The sequence below is a fragment of the Balearica regulorum genome, chromosome 2, assembly GCF_011004875.1.
Source record: "Balearica regulorum gibbericeps isolate bBalReg1 chromosome 2, bBalReg1.pri, whole genome shotgun sequence".
NCBI lineage: Eukaryota > Metazoa > Chordata > Aves > Gruiformes > Gruidae > Balearica > Balearica regulorum.
In genome coordinates this window covers 135,221,962-135,243,069 of record NC_046185.1, presented here as the reverse complement: position 1 = coordinate 135,243,069, position 21,108 = coordinate 135,221,962, and the positions used below count along the sequence as shown (strand labels likewise).

Below are 21,108 nucleotides of genomic sequence, written 5' to 3'. Positions count from 1 at the left end.
GCCCGAAACTTTGCTAGACCCCTCCCCCCAAAATTCAAAGTCATCTCCTTGGCAGAGACCAAGCCTCATACTTCACCCTGAAGTATCTTGCCTACAAATATTTTATATGCAGGATCTAGAAGTAAAGGACATCAGAACCCAGTCTGCCAGACACCAAGGCTAAGTATCATAACTGGTCATCATGCATATGAGCCCTAGGTTTTACCTCAAAAAGCCAACGGAGCAAGTGTCATTCACACTGCTACTAGGAAAAATTTTCAATTCCAAGACAATAAAGTGTCTTGGATAGGCACACACAGCCATCATCAAACAGAACAGTCCAGTATGAGGCATCGACCCAGAACGTTCTCTGCCACCCTTAAAATAATCTAAATTACTATGGTTAATGCTTATGCATCACACTCACCAACACTATTTAATAAAGATTAACAACTCTGACCACCCGCCAAATACCCTTCATGCAAATACAGGTCATGTATTTTTACAGGTTTAACTCCCTTGGCAAATTTTACCATCCCAGGGAAATCTGAGAGTTCATGGCACTACAGAACCACTTTCCTAATGCTCTGAAACTTTGAACTGATGCAAACTGAAAGCTTCAGGATACTTTTGTACCTATCACTCATGAAAGGAAAGCTAAATTTTTCAGGTGTCAGAAAGCAAACCTTCACCCTTCAAGATTTAAGACAATTCAGGTTTCGACAAATAACCTTCACCACAGGATAAAATGACAAATTATAAAACACAGGTAACGCAATCATCTTGTTGGAGAAGTATCTGTATGCCAGACACCTGGCTGATACATTAAAAATAGAAAAATCAATCAGTTTTTGTAGAGAAAGCTGAGTACGGGCGAAAGTCTCATTTCTAGCAACTAGAAACCACCACCAGATCCCCCTCTTTGAGAGCACCTTTGGACACAGTAGCCATTTCTAGGTCCCGCTGATCCTCAAATACCTGCCTGCATCACAGCTTAGCTGCCCAGCTACTCTGGGACAGAAACCCCCTACGAGGGAGAGGCGAACCGAGACAGCTAACTTCTACCAATTACCTACGACCACAAACTCCTGCAACAGCAAAACTGTTCGGTTTAAGCCGTTTAAGAAGAAAGCAAACACGGAGCCTTGACAAAGCTACCGCAGAGGAGGAGGCCAGAGGGGCTGAAGTCGGAGACAGCGCTCGGGGCCCAGGCGGGGACATCTCTCCGGCGCGGCCTAGGGCCGAGGCAGGCCCCCTCCTCACCAGGTGCGCTCCTCCAGAAACGGGGCCTGCCGCGGAGGAGCGGCCCTGCGGCCCCTCGCCGGGCAGGAAAGCCCCACAGCCGGCGGACCGCGGAGGAGGACGGGCCGGCCCCGGCCGGCTGCCGCACGGAGCAGACACGTCGGGCCGGGCTCCGTCGCGGCGCTGGAGCGTTCCCCTCGCGTCCCGCCCTGCCGGTCCCTGACGGGGAAAGGGCACCCGGCCAGGGAGACGGGAAGAGTGATAAGAGGGGCCTGGCGCTGCCCCGGGCGAGCTGGCCGGCGCTTCTGCCCTCCCCGGCCAAGGGGGACGCTGCCTGCTACCTCGGCAGGTCGGAGGCCCCAGCGGAGGGCAGAGCCTCCGGTCCGCCGCGGGTGGCGGGGCGCAGCAGCCCGCTCGGGCGAACGGAGAGCCGCTCCCTCCCTTCCCGCACCCCGCCGGCCGCGGCAGGGCTCTTACCTCTGCTAACATTATTACCCCGCTGCGCTGCGGCGCCTCGGCGGCTCTAGCCCCGCAGCATGGTGAAGCCTCGCGGCCGCGCGGAAAGCTCCCCCCAACCCTGCGGGGAGGCGAGGCGAGGCGAGGCGAGAGCCGCCAGCCCCCTGCCGCCTCCCTCAGCGGCCGCCCGCCGCCTCCAGCCCCGCAACCGCCCTCGCAGCCCGGTCCAGAGAGGCCGCCATCTTGGGAAAGCTACGTGCGCCGCAGCTCCCCGCCCGGCGCGCCCGCCCATTGGGGCTGCGGGACGTGGGGCCGCCCCTACAGGGGCCGGCTCACGCCCCGCCACGGCGCGGCCCGTGTTGCTGCCTACCTGGGCCGGAGGGGCCATAGCCAGGACGGGCGGCCCGCTGCTAAGATCTGGCCCCAAGGCTGCGGTGTGGCGGCCGGAAAGGCGCCGAGGCCCCGCGGTCTGGAAAACCCGGGGGTCGGTTACGGCTCGGGGAGGTCAGTGCCGGAGCCCGAGCCCATCCCGCGGTACAGCGGCCCTGAACCACTGCGCAGCCTGAAGGGAGAAGTTGAGGGCAACAGAACTTGAAACGTTGTTGTCAAAGCAGCTCGGCTGTGGGTTTGGGTTTTTCGCCCTGTTTCCCTTGAGACGCTGGTGTGCCTTGTCTCTGAGCTCTTCGGTGCCTGGCAGCTGTTCTGAGGACGCTAATTGAAATACTTTCTTAAATTTCTGACCAAGCAGCCTGCCTCTCATCCACCAGTAATGTCTAGAGCACTGCATGTCTTTCCCTGCTCTAGATGTTGAGAAAGAGAAACCTATAAGCTTGTTACCTACAGTGTTGTTAAGCAGCGGCACAAATTGTGGAACCGAAACGCATCTCCTCAGAGCCGGAGCCCAGCCTGCACCGGACCAGTGGGCCCTGCTCACCAGGCGACGTCCTCCCACAGCTCAGTATTTGAATACACAAAAAGATTCTTGTCTTGTTGCTTTTCCTTTAAACGCTGTTCAGTGGGGTTTTGTTTGCTTGCTTTTTAACTAGACTTTAAAGTTACAAAGTTAACCTTAGGTGCAGGAGGAGAGTAGAATCAAGATGGGATTTTTTTTTGCATTGTCAATAACACAAAACGCACACCAAAGAAGTAGTAATGGTTAGCAGTGAAGATGGAGGGAAAGTAACGCTACTGTTATAATGTGAAGAAAACCAACCTTCTTCAATTACAGTGGGTTTTCTACCCGAGTAAAAGCAACCCCCTTTTTTTTTGCAGAGGTGCAAAGGGCGTTAGGCTGGTGGGGTTTTGTAGTTCTCTAATTTTCCCAGGGTCTGTTAAATACTTAGCACTTCAAGGTTGCTCACTTCTTAGTTTTATTTGTGAGTATTACTGAGTTTCAGTTTTACTCATACAGCTGTTTTTCCCCTGTCAGAGACCCAGCTTTTAGTCATGTAGACTCAAGATATTAATTCATAATTGTTTGCCTTTTCCAAATAATCCAAAATATTAACTTTTTCAAGTATCTAGTAAGCTTTGTACTTCTGAATCTGTATCTTTGACTGTTTCATGTTAGCATTACTCTCCTCCAAGCTGATCCCTCAGAGAAAATCCAAATCTCACAGCACTCACAACTCTATTTTAAACAATAGGTTTAACAATAACAGAACCATGCAGTGGTCTTACACATAGTATTTCACCATCTTGATAAAATAAAAATTGTTCAAAAGCATTGAGGAAGGGGAGTTTTGAAATATGAATTCCATTGTATTGCTTTGGTCCCCTAACGTTTATTTACAGCATTCTGTAGATGCTTATTTGGAATACAGTCATATATATGTACAGAGCTGTGGTTCTCTGTTCGTGGCTTTCATCACACTGCAATTCAGCCAAATAATGCCCTGTGCTCATCTGCAGTAGAGGAAACCCTGAAGGGACCCATAACATAGCAGAATGATCAGTAAATCATCAGTTGCGTAATTATGCAAAACCATCAACACATACTTAACTAGGTAGGAAATAGAACCAAAATACTTAAAACACCTACTGTTTGCCATGTCACTTAGTCATAAATACGTTCTCTGGGCAAGGCACAGTATCACAAACTGATAAGATAAATTACCCAGCTTATAAAATGTAAGGGGTAAACAGGAGGTAAAAATCTCATTATATTTATGAATATATATAAATGATAGCAGTTGAACCAAGATGATGGTCTAGCAAGAGAAACTGTCTCTTGGCACCATATTTCTTTACCTTGTATATTTAGACTTATCAGGTAAGATCTTTCAAAGTAATCACCTGTGATTTGACTCACTGCAAAACTGCATCTATCCTAAGTGTGCTAGATGTAAAAGAGCAAAGCTTATGAAAATCTCACAGCAAGATGAAGTCATAATTAGTAGTCTGTACTTGAATTTGAATTTGCCCATATTTCTGCTTGGGATTTGGCAGCCCAACAGCGTAGTAGTCTGGGAAGCACCTTCCACTCTTGTACTGCTGGAATAAGTCTACCAATACTTCCACTGAACACTATTGCCTGGTTTTACACCTGTCAGCATAGCCTTAGTGTTGTTGCAAAATGGTTACTAACGTTATAATCCATTGTTCTAATTTTTGGTTAATACAGTTTCCACTTCAAAAGGGAAAGGCAGTGTATTTGTAACAGCAGGAACGAGGCTGTGAGGAAGGACAGAACCACACAAAGGTAGACTCAAGGCAGAAGAGGAGGCAGCATCCTAAAGGAGAGGTGAGAAGAGGCAGCAGCTTGGAAAGAGAGTGATATGAGGGACTTCTTGAAAAACTAGTCTGCTGGGAGTAGCATGACAGAGGAAGAGAAAATAAAGCTGCCCATCACTGAGGAATTAAACAGTTACGTTGCCCATTCCCATTCTAGGAATAAACTGAAAAAATGTTGGTACAAATTTGTTTTTTTTTTCTTTTCTGGGAAGGAGGGTGATTCTAAATTAGTATGAGCAGGGCTGGAAACAAGGCTTCAACTGTGATTGAAAGGATTATCAACAGTAGGTCAGAAGCATTTGAACACTTACTTGTTTCCCTGAGCCCATCTTCAAGTGACAATAACGCTATTAGACTTGATGAGTCATCCATAAGAGAGTCATATTCCTTACATTTTATCTTTGTGCATTCGTTACACATACAGCTTGGGACTGGCGGTGCAATGAGCTAGTGTACTTAACGGAAGTGGTGCAGCCACATTAGTACTGCACTCATCCAGGCAGAGCAGCACACTCGTTATTTTTCTTGTCACTTCCATAAACCCGCAAGCACTCTGAGAAAAACTGTGTTAGGGCAAGTATATATATCTGTAGTCGAATGCAAACCTGGCAGAAAGTTTTTGCACCCACTCCTTAAAATACTTAAGAGAATTTTCTTTCCCATAGGCCTAGACAAATGCTTAATTCAACTAGAAGGAGCACCTTAACACTGATGGCTGCAAATACCTTCATATTTATAAGACCACTCCTACCTGTTGCCAAATGGCTTTCTATTTTTTGCATATATTATAGTTTTCACAGACTATAAGCAAAGAAATTTGTCTGATGGTCTATATCCACATTTTGAAATCCCACTGCAGACACTGGAAACTGCGGGGAGTATCTCCTGAAATTATGGGTGAATGTAGCATTAAAATCTGAAATAGAGCAGGAGGAGATAGGGATAGCACCAGCAGGCTCTCCCATCCAGAAGTTGAGAAAGATTTTTGTAAAGTGAAGCATAGTGAGTGCACTAAGTTGAGAGGCAGGCTCAGAGACAAAAATATAGTTGTGAGGGGGCGGACACAGCACACACACAAGAAGGGGCACAGGCAAGACTCAGCAATAAAAGAGCAACTGTGCCAACTTGCAGCGAAGCACAAAAGAGTGCAAATTATTTTCCGGCACTGAAAGGAGGGCAGCCCCACAACCTAAATAACAGTTAGCTCACCAGCTTATGAAAAATGAAATCGGTGACCTAATTGCCATCGAGATAACCTCTGAAAGAGCAGTAACCTGCATTTGGAGGGCAAAAGGATATATTGTGGCGTATACAAGAAGACAAATAGAAGACTAAGGAAAGGGGAAACAACAGGCAAGGTTGGGGGAGGGACAGACTGAATGAACAACAGACCAATTTTGCTTTACTAAGCAGTTTCATTAGAATGGCTATTAGACTGTTTGGAACTGCATCAGCATGTCTTTCTTTACAGTCTAGAAAAGATCTTTTACAAAATTATTTCTATATACTATAAATTAGCTCTGATTGTCCATAAACAACCAACATAAAACTCAGGCTGGCAGTATGGTTGGAGTTTGCTTAGGGTTGTTTGGTTTGGGATTGTTTTTCTTTGGGGGGAGAAGGTGAGGTGGAGAAGGTCTGAAGAATGTGTAGTCATTAAATATTTCAAGTGTTCAGTCTCACTATTTAAAAGTAATTCTCTGTCTTTATGGTTGAATTCCATTGCAGTTCAAGTAAGATCAGATGACCCCACAAGTCTGCACAGCAGCATGATAGAAAGGGGAACTCAGTGTCTTTTATGTGTCAAATTTGAATATTCTGTCATTTCAGGATGTTGTCTATTCTAAGCTCTTTGGTGTGAGATGCCTGATCAGAAGTTTTGCTTCTGATCAGGATCACAACTCTGTAATTTCCAATTAAAGAACTCGTTCACTTTCTGATTTCTCAGCATTCACCTGAGATGCAGCACAGGCAGAACAGGCAAGACTACATGTGAAAGAGCCACTCTAGACAATATGATGTGAATATTGGGCATTAGATAAATAATTACTGGAGACATCAGGTTTAATTCCTGATTCATCCTTTGCAATGAGAATGCAATATCTGCCCATCGTTCATGTTCTCAGAATTGTTTATTGGAGGCTGAAATTTCTTTTAAAGCTTTTGCCAGCTTACATTTTGCCAGTGTAGTGAACTTCCTGCTATTCAAACAGCTGTCTCCAGCTAGGACAGACACTGTTTGCCTTAGCAGCTTAATCCTAGTTGTCTAAGCAAGTGTTAGAATAAAGATAAACTATATTTCTTAATGCAAAGGAAACTGTCTCAAAATTGTAGTGGTGTCTCTTTCAATAGTCTATAATGACGTGACTAGAGTCATCTCAGAATTGTAACATAGATGGTAGTCATAAGCAGCTAAGCCATGGATTTTCTGTGAAAATAATGCACATAAACAGAAGGCTTCCTATGGTATTTGCACACTGCTGCTAAAGGGGGGAACAGGATAGGATAGAAAACTCTTTAGAAGAGTCACCTTAATTCTTAACATTCATTTGGAAGCAACCAATGCTATCCTTTCTCTGGATGATACACTAGTTTGAAGACAAAACTGTTAAATGGAATGCTTATTCTGCAGTATAGTAAACAATCCCATTCCCTCCTTCCAAGTGGGGCAGGAGTCATGAGAATATGTCTCTGTTGTTTGAAGATATTTCTGCTGCTCTTCAGAGTATTTGCTGTCACCCATGCTTGACCTGAAGACAGCAACTACCTGTTGCAAAAGGCTTTGGATGGTTTCTCTTCTGAGACTTGAAGCCCTGAATGTGTCTGGCAGGTAGATCAGCCTATGTGATGGGCCCACAGGTCTGAAAAGTACCTCCTTCTGGTATCTTCTCAGTCATACATATGGCCATTTGTAGAACATCTTGCAAACAATTTGTGTACATAAGTTTTAGTTTTGTTCAGTGCTGGAGACCCAGTGGACTCAGTTTACTTTTCTGGTAAGAAGAAATTGTTTGTGTCATTATATCATGGTTATCCTTCCAGGCGTTAGGTGTATGTCACAAGCAGATGAAGTATGGGCCTGAATTTTCAAGTTATATACTGCTTTAATAGTGATTACAGTGATACTGATATTGTGATAAAGTGCTACAGTGATACTGAACTTTGCCAGTGACTTAAGACCAAAATGAAGATATCCAATGGCATGGAGACCACAAAATGGGTAAAATCCAAAACATTTTGGTGGAAAATACCCACTTAATAAGACTGACAGCTAGCAAAAGAAACAAAGTAGGAAGCAAAGCTATTCACTATGCATTAAAAAATTTAGCTCCATTTACCATATTTGTATTCTGCAAAATTGGGATTGATGGTGTCCTCTTTACATAAACCCAGATGAAGATATGATCCTGAGAAGTCTGAGAAATCTGTCTAACCCTACTGCAGTTAACACATGATGTGAGAGGTTCTTTACTTAGGAAATACATTTAAAAACTAAAAGCTGAGCAGAGGATAAATACTCTTGTATTTTAATGCATTATCTTGGGGAGGATGAGGGGAATTAGAACTGATTCTAAAACTTTTTCCTGTTTTTCTTTTTTTCTTTACGTGATGCTTTCCCCTGAGTCCTAAATGCCTAATCCGTAATCAACACATTTTCTAAGACAGTTAATCTGCTTATGGGGGTGGATGGGTGGGACAGAAATGAGAAGAATGGAATAGCTAAGATTAAAGTAAATATTCTGTCTGCAGTATCAGCAACCCCAGGTGTTCAGAGCCATTAGCCAAGGTCTAAGAATCATGACATTGGAAATGAAAGTTGTTTACATTTTCCCCTATTCCCGAACCTCTAAGACACAGTCAAGTCGTATTTTCAAGTTTTGCTTTGCAATCATAAAGGCTACAAACTCTTTTTCACAGAATCATAGAATGATTTGTGTCGGAAGGGACCTTAAAGATCATCTAGTTCCAACACCCCTGCTGTGGGCAGGGACACCCTCCACTAGACCACATTGCCCAAAGCCCCATCCAACCTGGTCTTAAACACTTCCAGGGACGGGGCATCCACAGCTTCTCTGGGCAACATGTTCCAGTACCTCACCTCTCTAACAGTAAAGAATTTCTTTCTAACATCTAAATTAGATTAGCTTAAACCCATTAGCCCTTGTCCTGTCACTACACTCCCTGATAAACCGTCCCTCACCATCTTTCCTGTAGGCCCCTTCAGAAACAGGTAAGCCGCAATTAGATCTCCCCGGAGCCACCTTTTCTCCAGGCTGAACAATCCCAACTCTCTCAGCCTGTCCTCATAGGAGAGGTGCTCCAGCCCTCTGATCAGCTTCGTGGCCCTCCTCTGGACTCATTCCAACAGCTCCATGTCTCTCCTGTACTGGGGCCCCCAGAGCTGGACGCAGTACTCCAGGTGGGGTCTTACAAGAGCAGAGTAGAGGGGCAGGATCACCTCCCTCGACCTGCTGGTCACACCTCTTTTGATGCAGCCCAGGACACGGTTGGCTTTCTGGGCTGCAAGCGCACACTGCTGGCTCATGTTAAGCTTCTCATCAATTAATACCCCCAAGTCCTTCTCCTCGGGGCTGCTTTCAATCCATTCCGCGCCCAGCCTATAGTTGTGCTTGGGATTGCACCGACCCACGTGCAGGACCTTGCACTTGGCCTTGTTGAACTTGATGCAGTTCGCAGGGGCCCACCTCTCCAGCCTGTCACGGTCCCTCTGGATGGCATCCCTTCCCTCCAGCACGTCGACCACACCACGCAGCTTGGTGTTGTCGGCAGACTTGCTGAGGGTGCACTTGATCCCACTGTCCATGTCGCCGACAAAGATGTTAAACAGTGTTGGTCCCAGTACTGAGCCCTGAGGAACACCACTCGTCACCGTTCTCCACTTGGACATTGAGCCGTTGACCACAACTCTTTGAGTGCGACCATCCAGCCAATTCCTTATCCACCAAGTGATCCATCCATCGAATCCATGTCTCTCCAATTTAGACACAAGGATGTTGTGCAGGACAGTGTCAAATGCCTTGCACAAGTCCAGGTCGATGATGTCAGTTGCCCTTCCCTTATCCACCGACGCTGTAACCCTATCACAGAAGGCCACCAAATTTGTCAGGCATGATTTGCCCTTAGTGAAGCCATGTTGGCTGTCACCAGTCACCTCCTTATTTTCCATGTGCCTGAGCATAGTCTCCAGGAGGGTTTGCTCCATAATCTTGCCAGGCACGGGGGTGAGACTGACCAGCCTATAGTTCCCTGGGTCTTCCTTTTTTCCCTTCTTAAAAATGGGGGTTATGTTTCCCCTTTTCCAGTTGGTGGGAACTTCGCCGGACTGCCAGGACTTCTCAAAAATGATGGCAAGTGGCCTGGCCACTTCATCTGCCAGTTCCCTCAAGACCCACGGATGCATCTCATCAGGTCCCATGGACTTGTGCACCTTTTAAAAAGCCTTTTAAAGCTTGTTTCTTCTTGCATTTAGTGTCATGGCTCCACAAACTTTAAGAAAGAAGCTAAATATTGTAAATTATAATAAACTTGTAGGACTTGGCAAAAACTGTGAGGATACTGGAGGGCTTATTATACTTTTCTTCCATTGTGCATCACTGTTGTTTGTGTCTTCTCTCCAGGTGAAGGAGTTTATTAGTGTTGTATATGCTCTCAGAGCTGAAGCTGTCTTTGCTTAGATCTTTGAGGTCACTTTGCAAATTGGCTTCATTCTTCTGGTTGGTTGTTTTCCTGCCCACTTACAGCAGTCTCTTCATAACAAAGTCTGATTAAAAAAAACCAACCAAAAACCCTACAAAAGGTAGACATTTAATTTAATCATTTAAAAGAGTCACAGAATATCCAAACTCCTGAAATGAAATGCTGCTTATAATGCCTTAGGAAGAGGACAATACAGAGGAGTACAACAATCATTGCTTATTTGAATGATGAAATTTCCCTTGGTTTTGTTGACAACAGACCCAGAATACTCTCTTCTGTGTACTTTACAACACAAGTCAGCTGCTCTTCCCCTGAAGGAGGGTTAAAAACTTATCCTAGGTCAACTCTAAATTGTTTTTCATGTATTACAAGGACTACCAGGTCCCTCCTTCACCAGAAAAACCTGTTCCTCAGGCACTCCTCTTCCTCATAGTTAGGCACATAGTCAGAGAGGCCATTATGAAGAATCTTTAACCGGGTGGATTTTATATACAAAATATGTCCTTGACTAAGGATTTGATACCTCTGACTGTTTCTATGGCTTGATTTATCATTGATTTGTTTTTCTCCTCAAGTTTTTCACAAGATTTTTTTTTAATGTTACTTTTTCGGAAAAAAAAAAAAAAGTTTCTGATTGTAACAGTCCTTCTACAAGGTAGGAGACTTTCTGCAAGACCACTGCAAGCCGTTTAGGATTAAATTAAGGATCATTACACTCATAACTTCAACTCCTACTCATGTGTTGCCAGTACTTCCCTTTCTCTTAACGCACAAGAGTACCTCATCTACCGACCTGTGCCACCCAGACAGGGAGGTGTGAGGTGGAGCCCAGCTTTCCTGTGCGGGTTCTTCCTCCACTTTACCAAGACTAATTGCCACTTGTCCATTCTCATAATTTCCAACCGTTCCCAGAAAGACAGACAGGTTTCTCCACAGTTTATTGTGAAAGAATTGGAACAAAGTATGCCACTGCTGCTGACATGAGGACATCAACACCACGTCTAAGGTCATGAAGGATCAGTAAAGACATAATCTTAGATAGGCTTTTGCAGAATGACTCACAGGCTTGAGTAGTAATCCTTGCAGCAAAGGCATATCCTAAAGTAGGACGGTGAAATTCTCCATATTAAATCCCATAATTTCCTGATAGTTCCAGTTCTCTCTTGCAATAGTTCCTCTGAAATGCCAACTTGGAAAAGGATTTGTAAGCCTAAAATGAATGTTTCATCTTTCCCTTCGTCCTTGATGTCAGTGGGTTTAACAAAGGTATCATTTTTACAAGCAGTACAGATGCTGCAGTCAAATTATATCCTCACATTAAACCAACAATACAGTCCCATAGTGTCTGTTTGGAAACTCTGAATATAAACATGACTTGATCCAGACTACTCTGGAGTCAAAGTTGAGATTGCAAAGTTCCAGACTAAGCTAAATTCTCTTAAACAGCTATGCACAGGAGTCTGCAATGCAGTTTTCAGTTGAAATTCAGATTTGCTTAGTCATCATACTGATAAGAGATTTTGGATTTATGCAGATTTTTTAACAGCCTTTTATAAACCTGTTCTTGCTAGATTCCCACTAGGATCCTCATTTCACTTTTGAGATATGAAATAACTGCCAGAAAAAGCCCGATTTACTCCAAACTCACCAGTGCTTTGGAGGTGAAAAAGGAAAGGAGAAAATATGTGTTCTGTCCAACTCTGATACGTGACTATTTTAACCTTGTTATTTTGAATTTTTATTCATTTATTCAATTAAAAACTTGCCAGTTAAGAACAGTATTAGCTACATCAAATTCCTCAATACAAGATACAATTAAAAACTTACTTAATATCTTCAAATGTTTCCAAACATAGCTAGTTCTCTAATTTAAGCTCCAAATTATCTGACGACAGTGACAAAGAGCAAGGCTGGAACAGAGATTTTTCCGGTTACAAAACATAAATCAACTGCACTGGATCTTTTCTTGCACCTTTCTGGAGCAGTCCAATAAATGCACAGTCAGAAAATATATCAGGGGAAAGAAACAAACCCAAGTTAGAATAGTATACTTATTGTGCAATTTTAAGATACTCAAAACAACAAAAAAAAGGAGTCATAGTCCCATCTACATCCAGCTGTGGAAAATAAACATCTGCCCTGAAAATCTCCTAGTATTCACCTTCATCCATCTGTACTCTCTCTGCTCACCCAGTGCCATTTTTTTTTGTTGTTGTTCCTCAGCCTGCAACATCTGAACTTAATACTTCTTTACTTCTATCCCTCCTTTTTCATACTGAGACTAAGCTTCCTTCCTCCTTTCCACTCCTCGGCCCTTAGTGTGGCAACATCTCCACATTCCTTTCAGAAAGACCTCTTTTTCTCACTGCTGAGCATGAATATGGGCTGATGTCTTCTGCTTTGCACCTGGGGAGGGTACGGTCCCAGGGGAGCAAGCAAGCTGCCAGGCTTCATCCGTCTTCTGCCTCTCCCTCAAGCCAAAGAGCTGCTATCTCTGAGAGGAAAGGTGCTCTGGGATAAGGCTCATGGCAGCTACCAGAAGCACTTCTGGTTCTGATATATCAGTCATTCTCACTAATGGGGAAAGGAAATGTCTGCTGTGTAACTTTAAACTGCATAGCTTTTCAGTAAGTGTGAAATGGCTTTAAATAGACATACTGAATCTATGTTGCAGTTCATCATTATAGCAGATCCTGTGGTTGGGTTTCTTGTTTCACCTAAAGCCTCTATCTGTGTAGTCATGTGTTTGAGCCATGTGATGATGAAAGATTCTGCTCTAGGCAAGCAAGTTTTTGTCCTTCCTCTTGACAAAGATTGCTTATGTATGTGAATCCTAAAACCTTAGAAAACCAGGGAAGTACAGAAGCATTTCTGGTTTGTGATACAGACACCCCTTATTCAAAAACCTCTATCTTTGCTGCTCCTAAAACTTTAAGCCCTCAATAACTTTTGTATCTGCTAACTTTGTATGCTGATTTTGGCTGGGATAGAGTTAATTTTCTTCATAGTAGCTAGTATGGAACCATACTTTGGATTTGTGCTGGAAACAGTGCTGATAACACAGGGATGTTTCAGTTACTGCTGAGCAGTGCTTACACAGAGCCAAGGCCTTTTCTGCTTCTCACCCCACCCCACCAGCCAGTGGGCTGGGGGTACACAAGGAGTTGGGAGGGGACACAGCCGGGACAGCTGACCCCAACTGAACAAAGGGATATTCCATACTATATGACGTCATGCTATATAAAGCTGGGGGAAGAAGAAAGAAGTGGGGAGACGTTGGGAGTGATGGCATTTGTCTTCCCAAGTCACCATTAACGCGTGATGGAGCCCTGCTTTCCTGGAGATGGCTGAACACCTGCCTGCCCATGGGAAGTGGGGAATGAATTCCTTGTCTTGCTTTGCTTGCGTGCGTGGCTTTTGCTTTACCTATTAAACTGTCTTTATCTCAACTCATGAGTTTTCTCACTTGTGCTCTTCTGATTCTCTCCCCCATCCCACTGCAGGGGGGGGAGTGAGCGAGTGGCTGTGTGGTGCTTAGTTGCCAGCTGGGGTTAAACCATGACATTTTGATACTGGAATAACTTTTATAATCACTCTACACACAGAACTAAAGGAAATATGTTTAAGTATCTGTAGGATTGTGACCAAAACATATTTAGACATCTTCTTACACCTGCCTACTGATTGGGATTGAGTAACTTTATTCCACACAGTTCTCCACAAGCAGATTAATATTTCAAAGGACAAGTCATCAGTATTCTGCTCTGAAATCTGGAGATTTCCAGAACTCAGAAGACCTCTTTATCACTCCAGCATTCTGTACCCAAAAATAACTATAAAGAGACAGAGCTTTGTTCCCCAAGGACATTTATTTCTGGGATAATAAGGAAAAACACTTTTCTTCTGTTACCTTAGGTAAGAGCTGTGAGTAGAATTGTATTAATTCATTGGGATACACATAGCTAGGACTGGGCTAGTTATACAGAAGCTGTCATAGCTTTGTTAACTCCTCCTTAAATCTTTATATTATATCCAGAGAAAGTTCAGTTGTGAAATGAATTACAATTAATTGGAATGAATCTAGAACAAATTGGATTGCAGCACTGGAGCTAGAGAAAGCAAAATTACATCTATTTCCACAGAACATTTTCTTTTTTTTTTCTTTGTAGTTAACATTCTCATAATGTATGTAAAGTACACAGCTGCTGATTAAAAGATTGCAAAAGGGATGTGCAAAAAAATCTTTTTAAACATACAGAATGAAATAGTTTGAGTGGCACTTTGTGATTTGTTTTCCAATTAGGAATGACATTTAATTTTAAGAGTTGAGCTGTTTTTAAGATAGCATTCTGTTGGTTCAGGTGCATATGCCTACTACTGTGATTACCAACTGTAATTTTCAGGATTTTAGGCACAGAGTGGGCTACATGCTCCCTCATATATTTTCCAATAGTCTCAGTTTTAATGTGCAAAACTATACTTACTGTTGTGACACAAACCCCAAATAATTTCTGGTTCCAGTTTCTATGTATTTCTAGATTATTAAGGAAACTATAGGTTTTAGCTCTTCACTGCCTTCACAAGTATTTGGGGTAGGCCTTTCTCTCCAAGTAGAACAAGGGAAAACACAGCTTGTTATGCAAATCATAACTTGTCCTAAGGTCAGTTTTGAGGTATGTGGGCATTTCATTGACTTGACATTAAAATCCAATGCTCAAACTAATAAAAGGTACTTTCTTCATAATAAATATTTGTAAGTAAGTAAGTTGTTTAGTTAAAAATGACAACTGTTAGAAGAAAAATACACTTTTTTTAAGTACCCCAACTGTACAAAATGCTTCATAGAAATAAGTAAAACTACATCTCTACTGCAAACTTGCAAGTAAGAGGCCAGCAGCAATGGCTACATGCTCACACTAACCTGACACAAATTGACTCTCTCCTCCTGTGCACCCAGTTGTTCACTCCCATCATCTTCCTTATGCTGGTACAAGGACCGAGGCTTCTGAGCGGGTGCAGTCAGCCAAATTCAGGAGCACATACCACCCATTTGGCAGCAGCATTTAATCAACAGGATTTAATCACATTAAACTGCCTCTATAATCATGACCTGATTCCGCAAAACCGTAAGTTTGAGTTTTGCATCTTAAAAGACCGCACATTTTAATCATGGTATAACTTATATGATGTTAAACACAAAGCAGGAGACCTATGGAAAAGAAATCTCTTTCCACGTCAATATGATACAGCTGACAGTAGTACTGAAGAAAAACTGTTGGATATGTGCTTTTTATATGATATCAAAAATAGGTGTGCCACAAAGTAAAAAGAGGAAGGACTGGGAACTGGATTATTTCCTGTTTGCTTTCAGAAAATTGTTTACTTTGAAATGTTTGCACATCTTTAAAAAATGCTTTAAACAAACTGCCTGGATTAAATGAAAACAGTAATTATGATTCCATGAGTTATTCTGTGTCTTTTAGGACTGAGGCTTTGATCTCTGACATGCTATATCATATTAGTGTTTATTATAGACCACCGTGCTGTTACTTGACAAATAGGGAATCTTTCATTATGCCGGGACTTGCATATAGTTAAAGTATCTTTCTGGGACTATAAAAATAATCTTTTTTCCTATGTAAGCTTAATGCTGTATTTCAATTTTGTTTTTCATGAGTGATAGGGAAATTTTCTAAACCAAGTAAATAGTCAGCTGTTCTTTATGTATCTGCTATTGTATAGTATGCAGATTACTGCTGAAGGGTTTGGTTTAAATTGTATTTTCAGTTTGATTTTTATAAGATAACAAAGTTGCGTGCGTGGACGCATATGTATATGTGTGAGTGTGCATGCATGCACACATGCATGTTCATCTCTCTGTTTTCCATTAATACCTTTGAGCCCTTTGGCTAATTCCAACCAAATTAACTTAGGACCAGAGTTCTAAAAATAAGTATGTTCCTACAAAGCTTGGAAAATGGCCAAGTAAAATAAGGAAATCTTATATCAGTGTTCTGATTAAAGGAAAAGTTGTAGTGTAAGCGCATACATTATTAGACACTAGAGAATCTACCTTGAGGACACAATGTATAAGTATCTCAGATGTGGAAAAGAGGGACTTTCTTGGTCTGTGCCTAAACTGGATGGTGCATGTTATGATGCATTCAACATGCATAGCTGTCTGGTTTTATGCCTTCTTTATTTACCTCTTGGGAGTATTTCCAAGTCCTCCCTTCGTGCACAGCCTTTGATGTTACAGATGTAAATCCCTAGAATACCCTACTTCATGAAACCACTTGAAGAGTTTTAAAGGATACCCGTTGCCTCCATCGAGCCTCTGTAGACGTTTGCTGCCTGCAGACAGTAGCACCAAGCAGGCAGAGCCTGCTACAGGAACATACATCCAGCCCTGCTACCCTGTCTTCCACCCTCTGGGGTCCCCCTATGGTTTGTGGAAGTACTTTGCAATCAGACAGCTAACTGAAATGTCTAAAAATAGATTTGCAAAAGGTTCTCACCCTCTTTTCACCTGTGAAGTCATAGGCCAGTCTCCATGGACTAGCAGAGACTTAGTGCTGCTGCCAGCCACCTTCAAAGGTCTCTAGATCACATGGCTTAAAGAAATTGAATGTCTCACATGTGTCTCAGGTACTTTTGTCAAAGCTCTTGAACTTACTTATTCTTACATGGTCTTGATTTTCCTTAAAAAAGAAACCCACTAGAAAACATAAGTTTCTTAATTTTGTGGTTGAAGAGAAAACTTTAAGAAGTGATGTAATGATGAAAAAAGCAAATCAAAAGAAATTAAAAACCCCCACAACCCTGCACTTACAAAAATAATCTCTGATTGCTTGTAGACCGGTCTCATGATTTTGACTCATAATTTGGAATGTCCTTGTATTGTCCTTATATATTAATAGTGTATCTTCACTGGACAAAGAAGTCAAAGGGGACATGCAGAACACCCATAGCAACAGCAGTACTATAGTTACATACTACTTTTAGATTTTTTTGCTTGCTGCAGCCTAGAAAAGGCACTCTCCATTTGGCATAGGATATAACTCTACTATAAAAATGTGTTGTAAGTTGTAATTTGGTCTTTTATGGTTATTCTATATGCAAATATATTCAAAATGTTTGATAAAAAACTAAAGGTTTCTTCTCTGAAACTACATTTAGTATAGAAACTGGAGAAGAGACTCTTGTCTCTTCTCTTATTGTTACTCTTATTTTAAATTATGGGAATTGATTTGGCAATAGATTTTCCAGGTTCTAAAATGCTAAGAAAATATAAGGACAGCTATTTACTTCTTTTAAATTAATTATTAATTATTTTGGGAAATAATCATCATCCCCTCATGAAACTATTGCTTTAAAGGCAAACAGCAGTCAAAAATAAGTGGATCATGTAGCTTTTTCATGTAGTGGTGTACATATATAATAAGAATTTAGAAGCTTTTATGGAGTTTGTGATCTTTTATGGAGCTTTTTGGGAATGTTGGTACTTCTAAAATATTTTACTATAGAAACTCATATGGAAGACTACTGATCATATATAAAACAGAGTTTAATTAAAAACTTTTAAGTATCTGTGAATGCATTCCATAGTTCAATCATGAAAACATATTTATAGTCAATCTGGTTTATAACTAAATATATATTTACTTAACTCCACAGGCTAAAATGCACAGTGGAGAAAAGTTACCTTGTTAAAGATACAGCTTCTTGCTGTTTTAGTCAAGGTATGAGATTTCAAAATAAAATGGTTGAGGCTCCTATGTCTTTCCTCAAGACCTAGAATTACGAAACTTAACATTCTTAATAGTTTTAAGTTAAAAAAATACTTTCAAACCCTAGTTATGAATGATAAGGAGCAAAATAAGCTGCCTTAGAACCTGGAAATTATTAAAGTTTGGTTTTGTGTGGCTTTATGCCCTAGTCCTGCATATACTCGCAATCATCCTATGTTGCCCCAGGTCCATATAGCACACCCACTGCAGAACTCTCGTCTTCTCCAAGACCTTTGCTGACTTCTTCCCTAGCAACATCTCCAATGTCCACCATGATTTGCAAATATAACCCCCCATGCCAGCACCCAGCATATCCTAAATCTACTTTATTTTATCTGCTGGCGGTACAAGACAAAGCACGTGGTACGACTAGCTCAGTTACACATCTGTGGGCTGGCTGGCCAGTGTATGTAGATCAGCCAAGCACTTCTGTTAAATAGCATGTAAAATATCTGCATTCTTCATGTCTTTCTTTTAACGAACGTTAGTAGCAGCTCTCTTCTCTCCCTAGGTGTTATTTTTGTCATTGAACTTGAGGACGTATACCAACTGTGAAACCTCAGTACTTTTGTTGTTGCTGATGCTACTAGGTGCCAGGTTACCAGAAGGGGAAGTTGCAGAAGCAGAGCCATTTCATAACTTTCATTTTCTGAGGAAAGCACACAAAAAAGAGCCAAATTCAAGTTTTAAAAAGTCACATTACCTTCTGACTCTCTTGCACATTTTTTTCATAGTGGTTTTAATATAAATCCCATGAGCAATTTATTACGTACAAGTAATTCTGAGCATGTTCTTTCTGAAGCCCATGCATTTCAGCATAATGCATTGACTCCTAAAGTGACATTGAGTTAGTTACGTGATTCTACACATAACAGTTAGCTACTACAAAAGTGGAAGAACAATAAATGCTGAAGAAGAATGAGCCTCTGAATAAATATGTCTCATGAGAAATCAGATCATATTCCCTGGATATGTATTCAGGGATGACCCTTTAATGTATGGGTCCAAGTGCATAGTACTGTAGGTCTGCCATTGCCACAGTAGTTTTGCCATCCCTAGAGTTTGAGTACAGAGTGTCACTGATGAGCATTTCAGTTGTGAGGCTCGTTCTATACTGTCTCTGTCAATCCAATTATAATTATGTTTATTCATGAAAATCTGTAGTAGTTTCTGATGCTCTCCCAAGCTTCTAACATTAGTGCAGGAATACCTTTATTTTGCCAACTTTATAACAATCTGTCTGAATTTTCTCTTAATCACATTATCTTCTTTCTTTTCCCATATAAGCCTCAGGAGACCTAATTTAGTGCATGATATCTTCCGTAGTGATAACTGTACCTTTATGCTTAGCTGAAGAACTGACTAAAAATTAAAAATAAAAACCTCTACAATCAAATGAGGAAGCTACTAATAGGTGTATAAATTCACAAAATTTTTTTAAAAGTCAGAAAGTATATCTAATACAGTTGCTATCTGTCAAACAGACAATGCCAAAAAATACACTTATAAAATTTGTGATAAATTGTTTTCAAGAATTACTGTCTTTTATTCATCACCACAATTGTTTGGTACAAAGTCTCTCAAAGACTAAAAATTGCATTCTCTGCTGCAATGCAGATCATAACTAATGGGAGATAAGCAAGTATTTTCTCCACAGTCTTTGTCCCAGCTGGTGTTGCTAATGTTTATAAATGTATACCTATGTTCAATTATCTTTTTAGGATCATTCTCTTTCTGACAGGATGTAAGAGGCTGTCTGGTTGTTTAATTATATTGGTTGAGCCATTCAAGGCAATATTTTTGAGTTAATTTTTTTCAGCAGGATAACTGTAATTCGATAACCAGAGGAATTCTCCCAGTGATTGAAGAGAGATGGATCATGTCCGTGCCCCAGTGCAGGAAGAGGCTGACATAGCTGTGAGATGCCTCACCTGGGACCTTCAGCCACACAGCTGGCCCAGGACCTCTATTTAAGCTCTGGCCCAGGCAATCAATCTGTGTTTGAGCTCTGCTGTAAGTGTGCTTCTTTTTAGCCCTGCTCATTGAGGTGGTGTTTTGTTTAGATTTTGTGGGTTAAACTTGAGTTTGTTACTTGCCTTTGCCTGATGATGGCTGCATAGTTGGTGGAACCTGTTGCAATCACTGTCCCCGCTTTCCTTGTCCTGCCCTGGTGTGGTGGGACTATGCTCTGTTGGTGAGGTAATGCCTGTGCTGTGCTCATCCTCAAGTCCCCTTCCCTCACAGGGCAGCCCTGCTCTTCTTGCTCCATAACAACTTCTGACTCACTCTGCTCATTACCTTAACTTCCTAGTTTGTATTTTCTTTCATTCCTGCAAATACAAAGTCCATCTATAAAAGGAGAAGGTGGTAAGTCTTCAGCTTAGACTTCATTGTACCAATTAAAATTGGGAAGAGGGACACGCTCCTAATTTTGGAAGAGTATTAGGAGATCTCTGCTAATCTGCAAAGCTGCTGATGCGTACAGAAATCTTGGCAAACTCAGTCAATTACTTTTTTCCCTGGCTGTAACTATTAATCATTTATTTACTTAAGTGTCAGCTTGATATACTGAGTGTTGCTCTTTCAAGCCTACTACTGTACATTAAACAAACTGGAAAGTGTTTTGTAGTGGTGTGGTTGCATAATGTACTATTTCTATATGTCAGAAACAACAAATATTCAGTTTGGCCTGCTGAGTTTTATTAAGAGTATGACACTAAAGAAAAACTTGGTGTAACCTTGTCTTGTCTCTCATATGAAACTTAAGTCCCTTACCATTGATGGTGATGGATGCAGAGCTATGCCAAAACCATCAGCTTGCCCTGCATGCTACCAGCCTGTCTCTTTTGAAGCCCTCTTGCCTGATACCTCAGAACAGAGCGAAGTTCCCTGTCTAGAAGACTGCAACTAATTGCTTGCATGATCCAAGTTTCTACAGTAGCATGTGAGAAAATGGGGAAAGCAGTATGAGTAAAATACAAAAGAACACACTTTGCTAGGAGAATCAAAGGTACTGGATGTTTCCTTATATTTTAAAAGGTCTTGGGTGGTTTTTCATTCAGCTTACAGATGATATTGGTTTTATATTTGGGTTATGAATTGTCATGCTGATGTGTTTACCATGTGTAATTCTGCAAGCAGTGTTGAAAAACCTAGTGCAATGTTTTGGAATGTGCTAGACCATAAGACG

The 21,108-nt window shown here is 41.7% G+C and overlaps 1 protein-coding gene and 1 long non-coding RNA gene across 5 annotated transcripts in view; one reads left to right on the top strand and one right to left on the bottom strand.

Annotated features, from left to right (window-relative positions):
* SNX13 (sorting nexin 13) overlaps window positions 1-1,942 on the bottom strand; it is a 69,909-nt gene extending 67,967 nt beyond the window's left edge. For all 4 annotated transcript variants that reach the window (XM_075746060.1, XM_075746062.1, XM_075746061.1 and 1 more), the window contains exon 1: window positions 1,699-1,942. In XM_075746060.1, coding sequence (XP_075602175.1) covers window positions 1,699-1,710 — 12 coding nt within the window. In that variant the 5' untranslated portion in view covers window positions 1,711-1,942. The remainder of the gene's footprint in view (window positions 1-1,698) is intronic.
* Window positions 1,913-20,553, top strand: LOC142600567 (uncharacterized). Its single transcript, XR_012834125.1, has 3 exons — window positions 1,913-2,181; window positions 11,700-11,835; window positions 19,741-20,553. It is a non-coding gene; the product is annotated as an uncharacterized LOC142600567 (long non-coding RNA).
* Window positions 20,554-21,108: the final 555 nt, after the last annotated feature.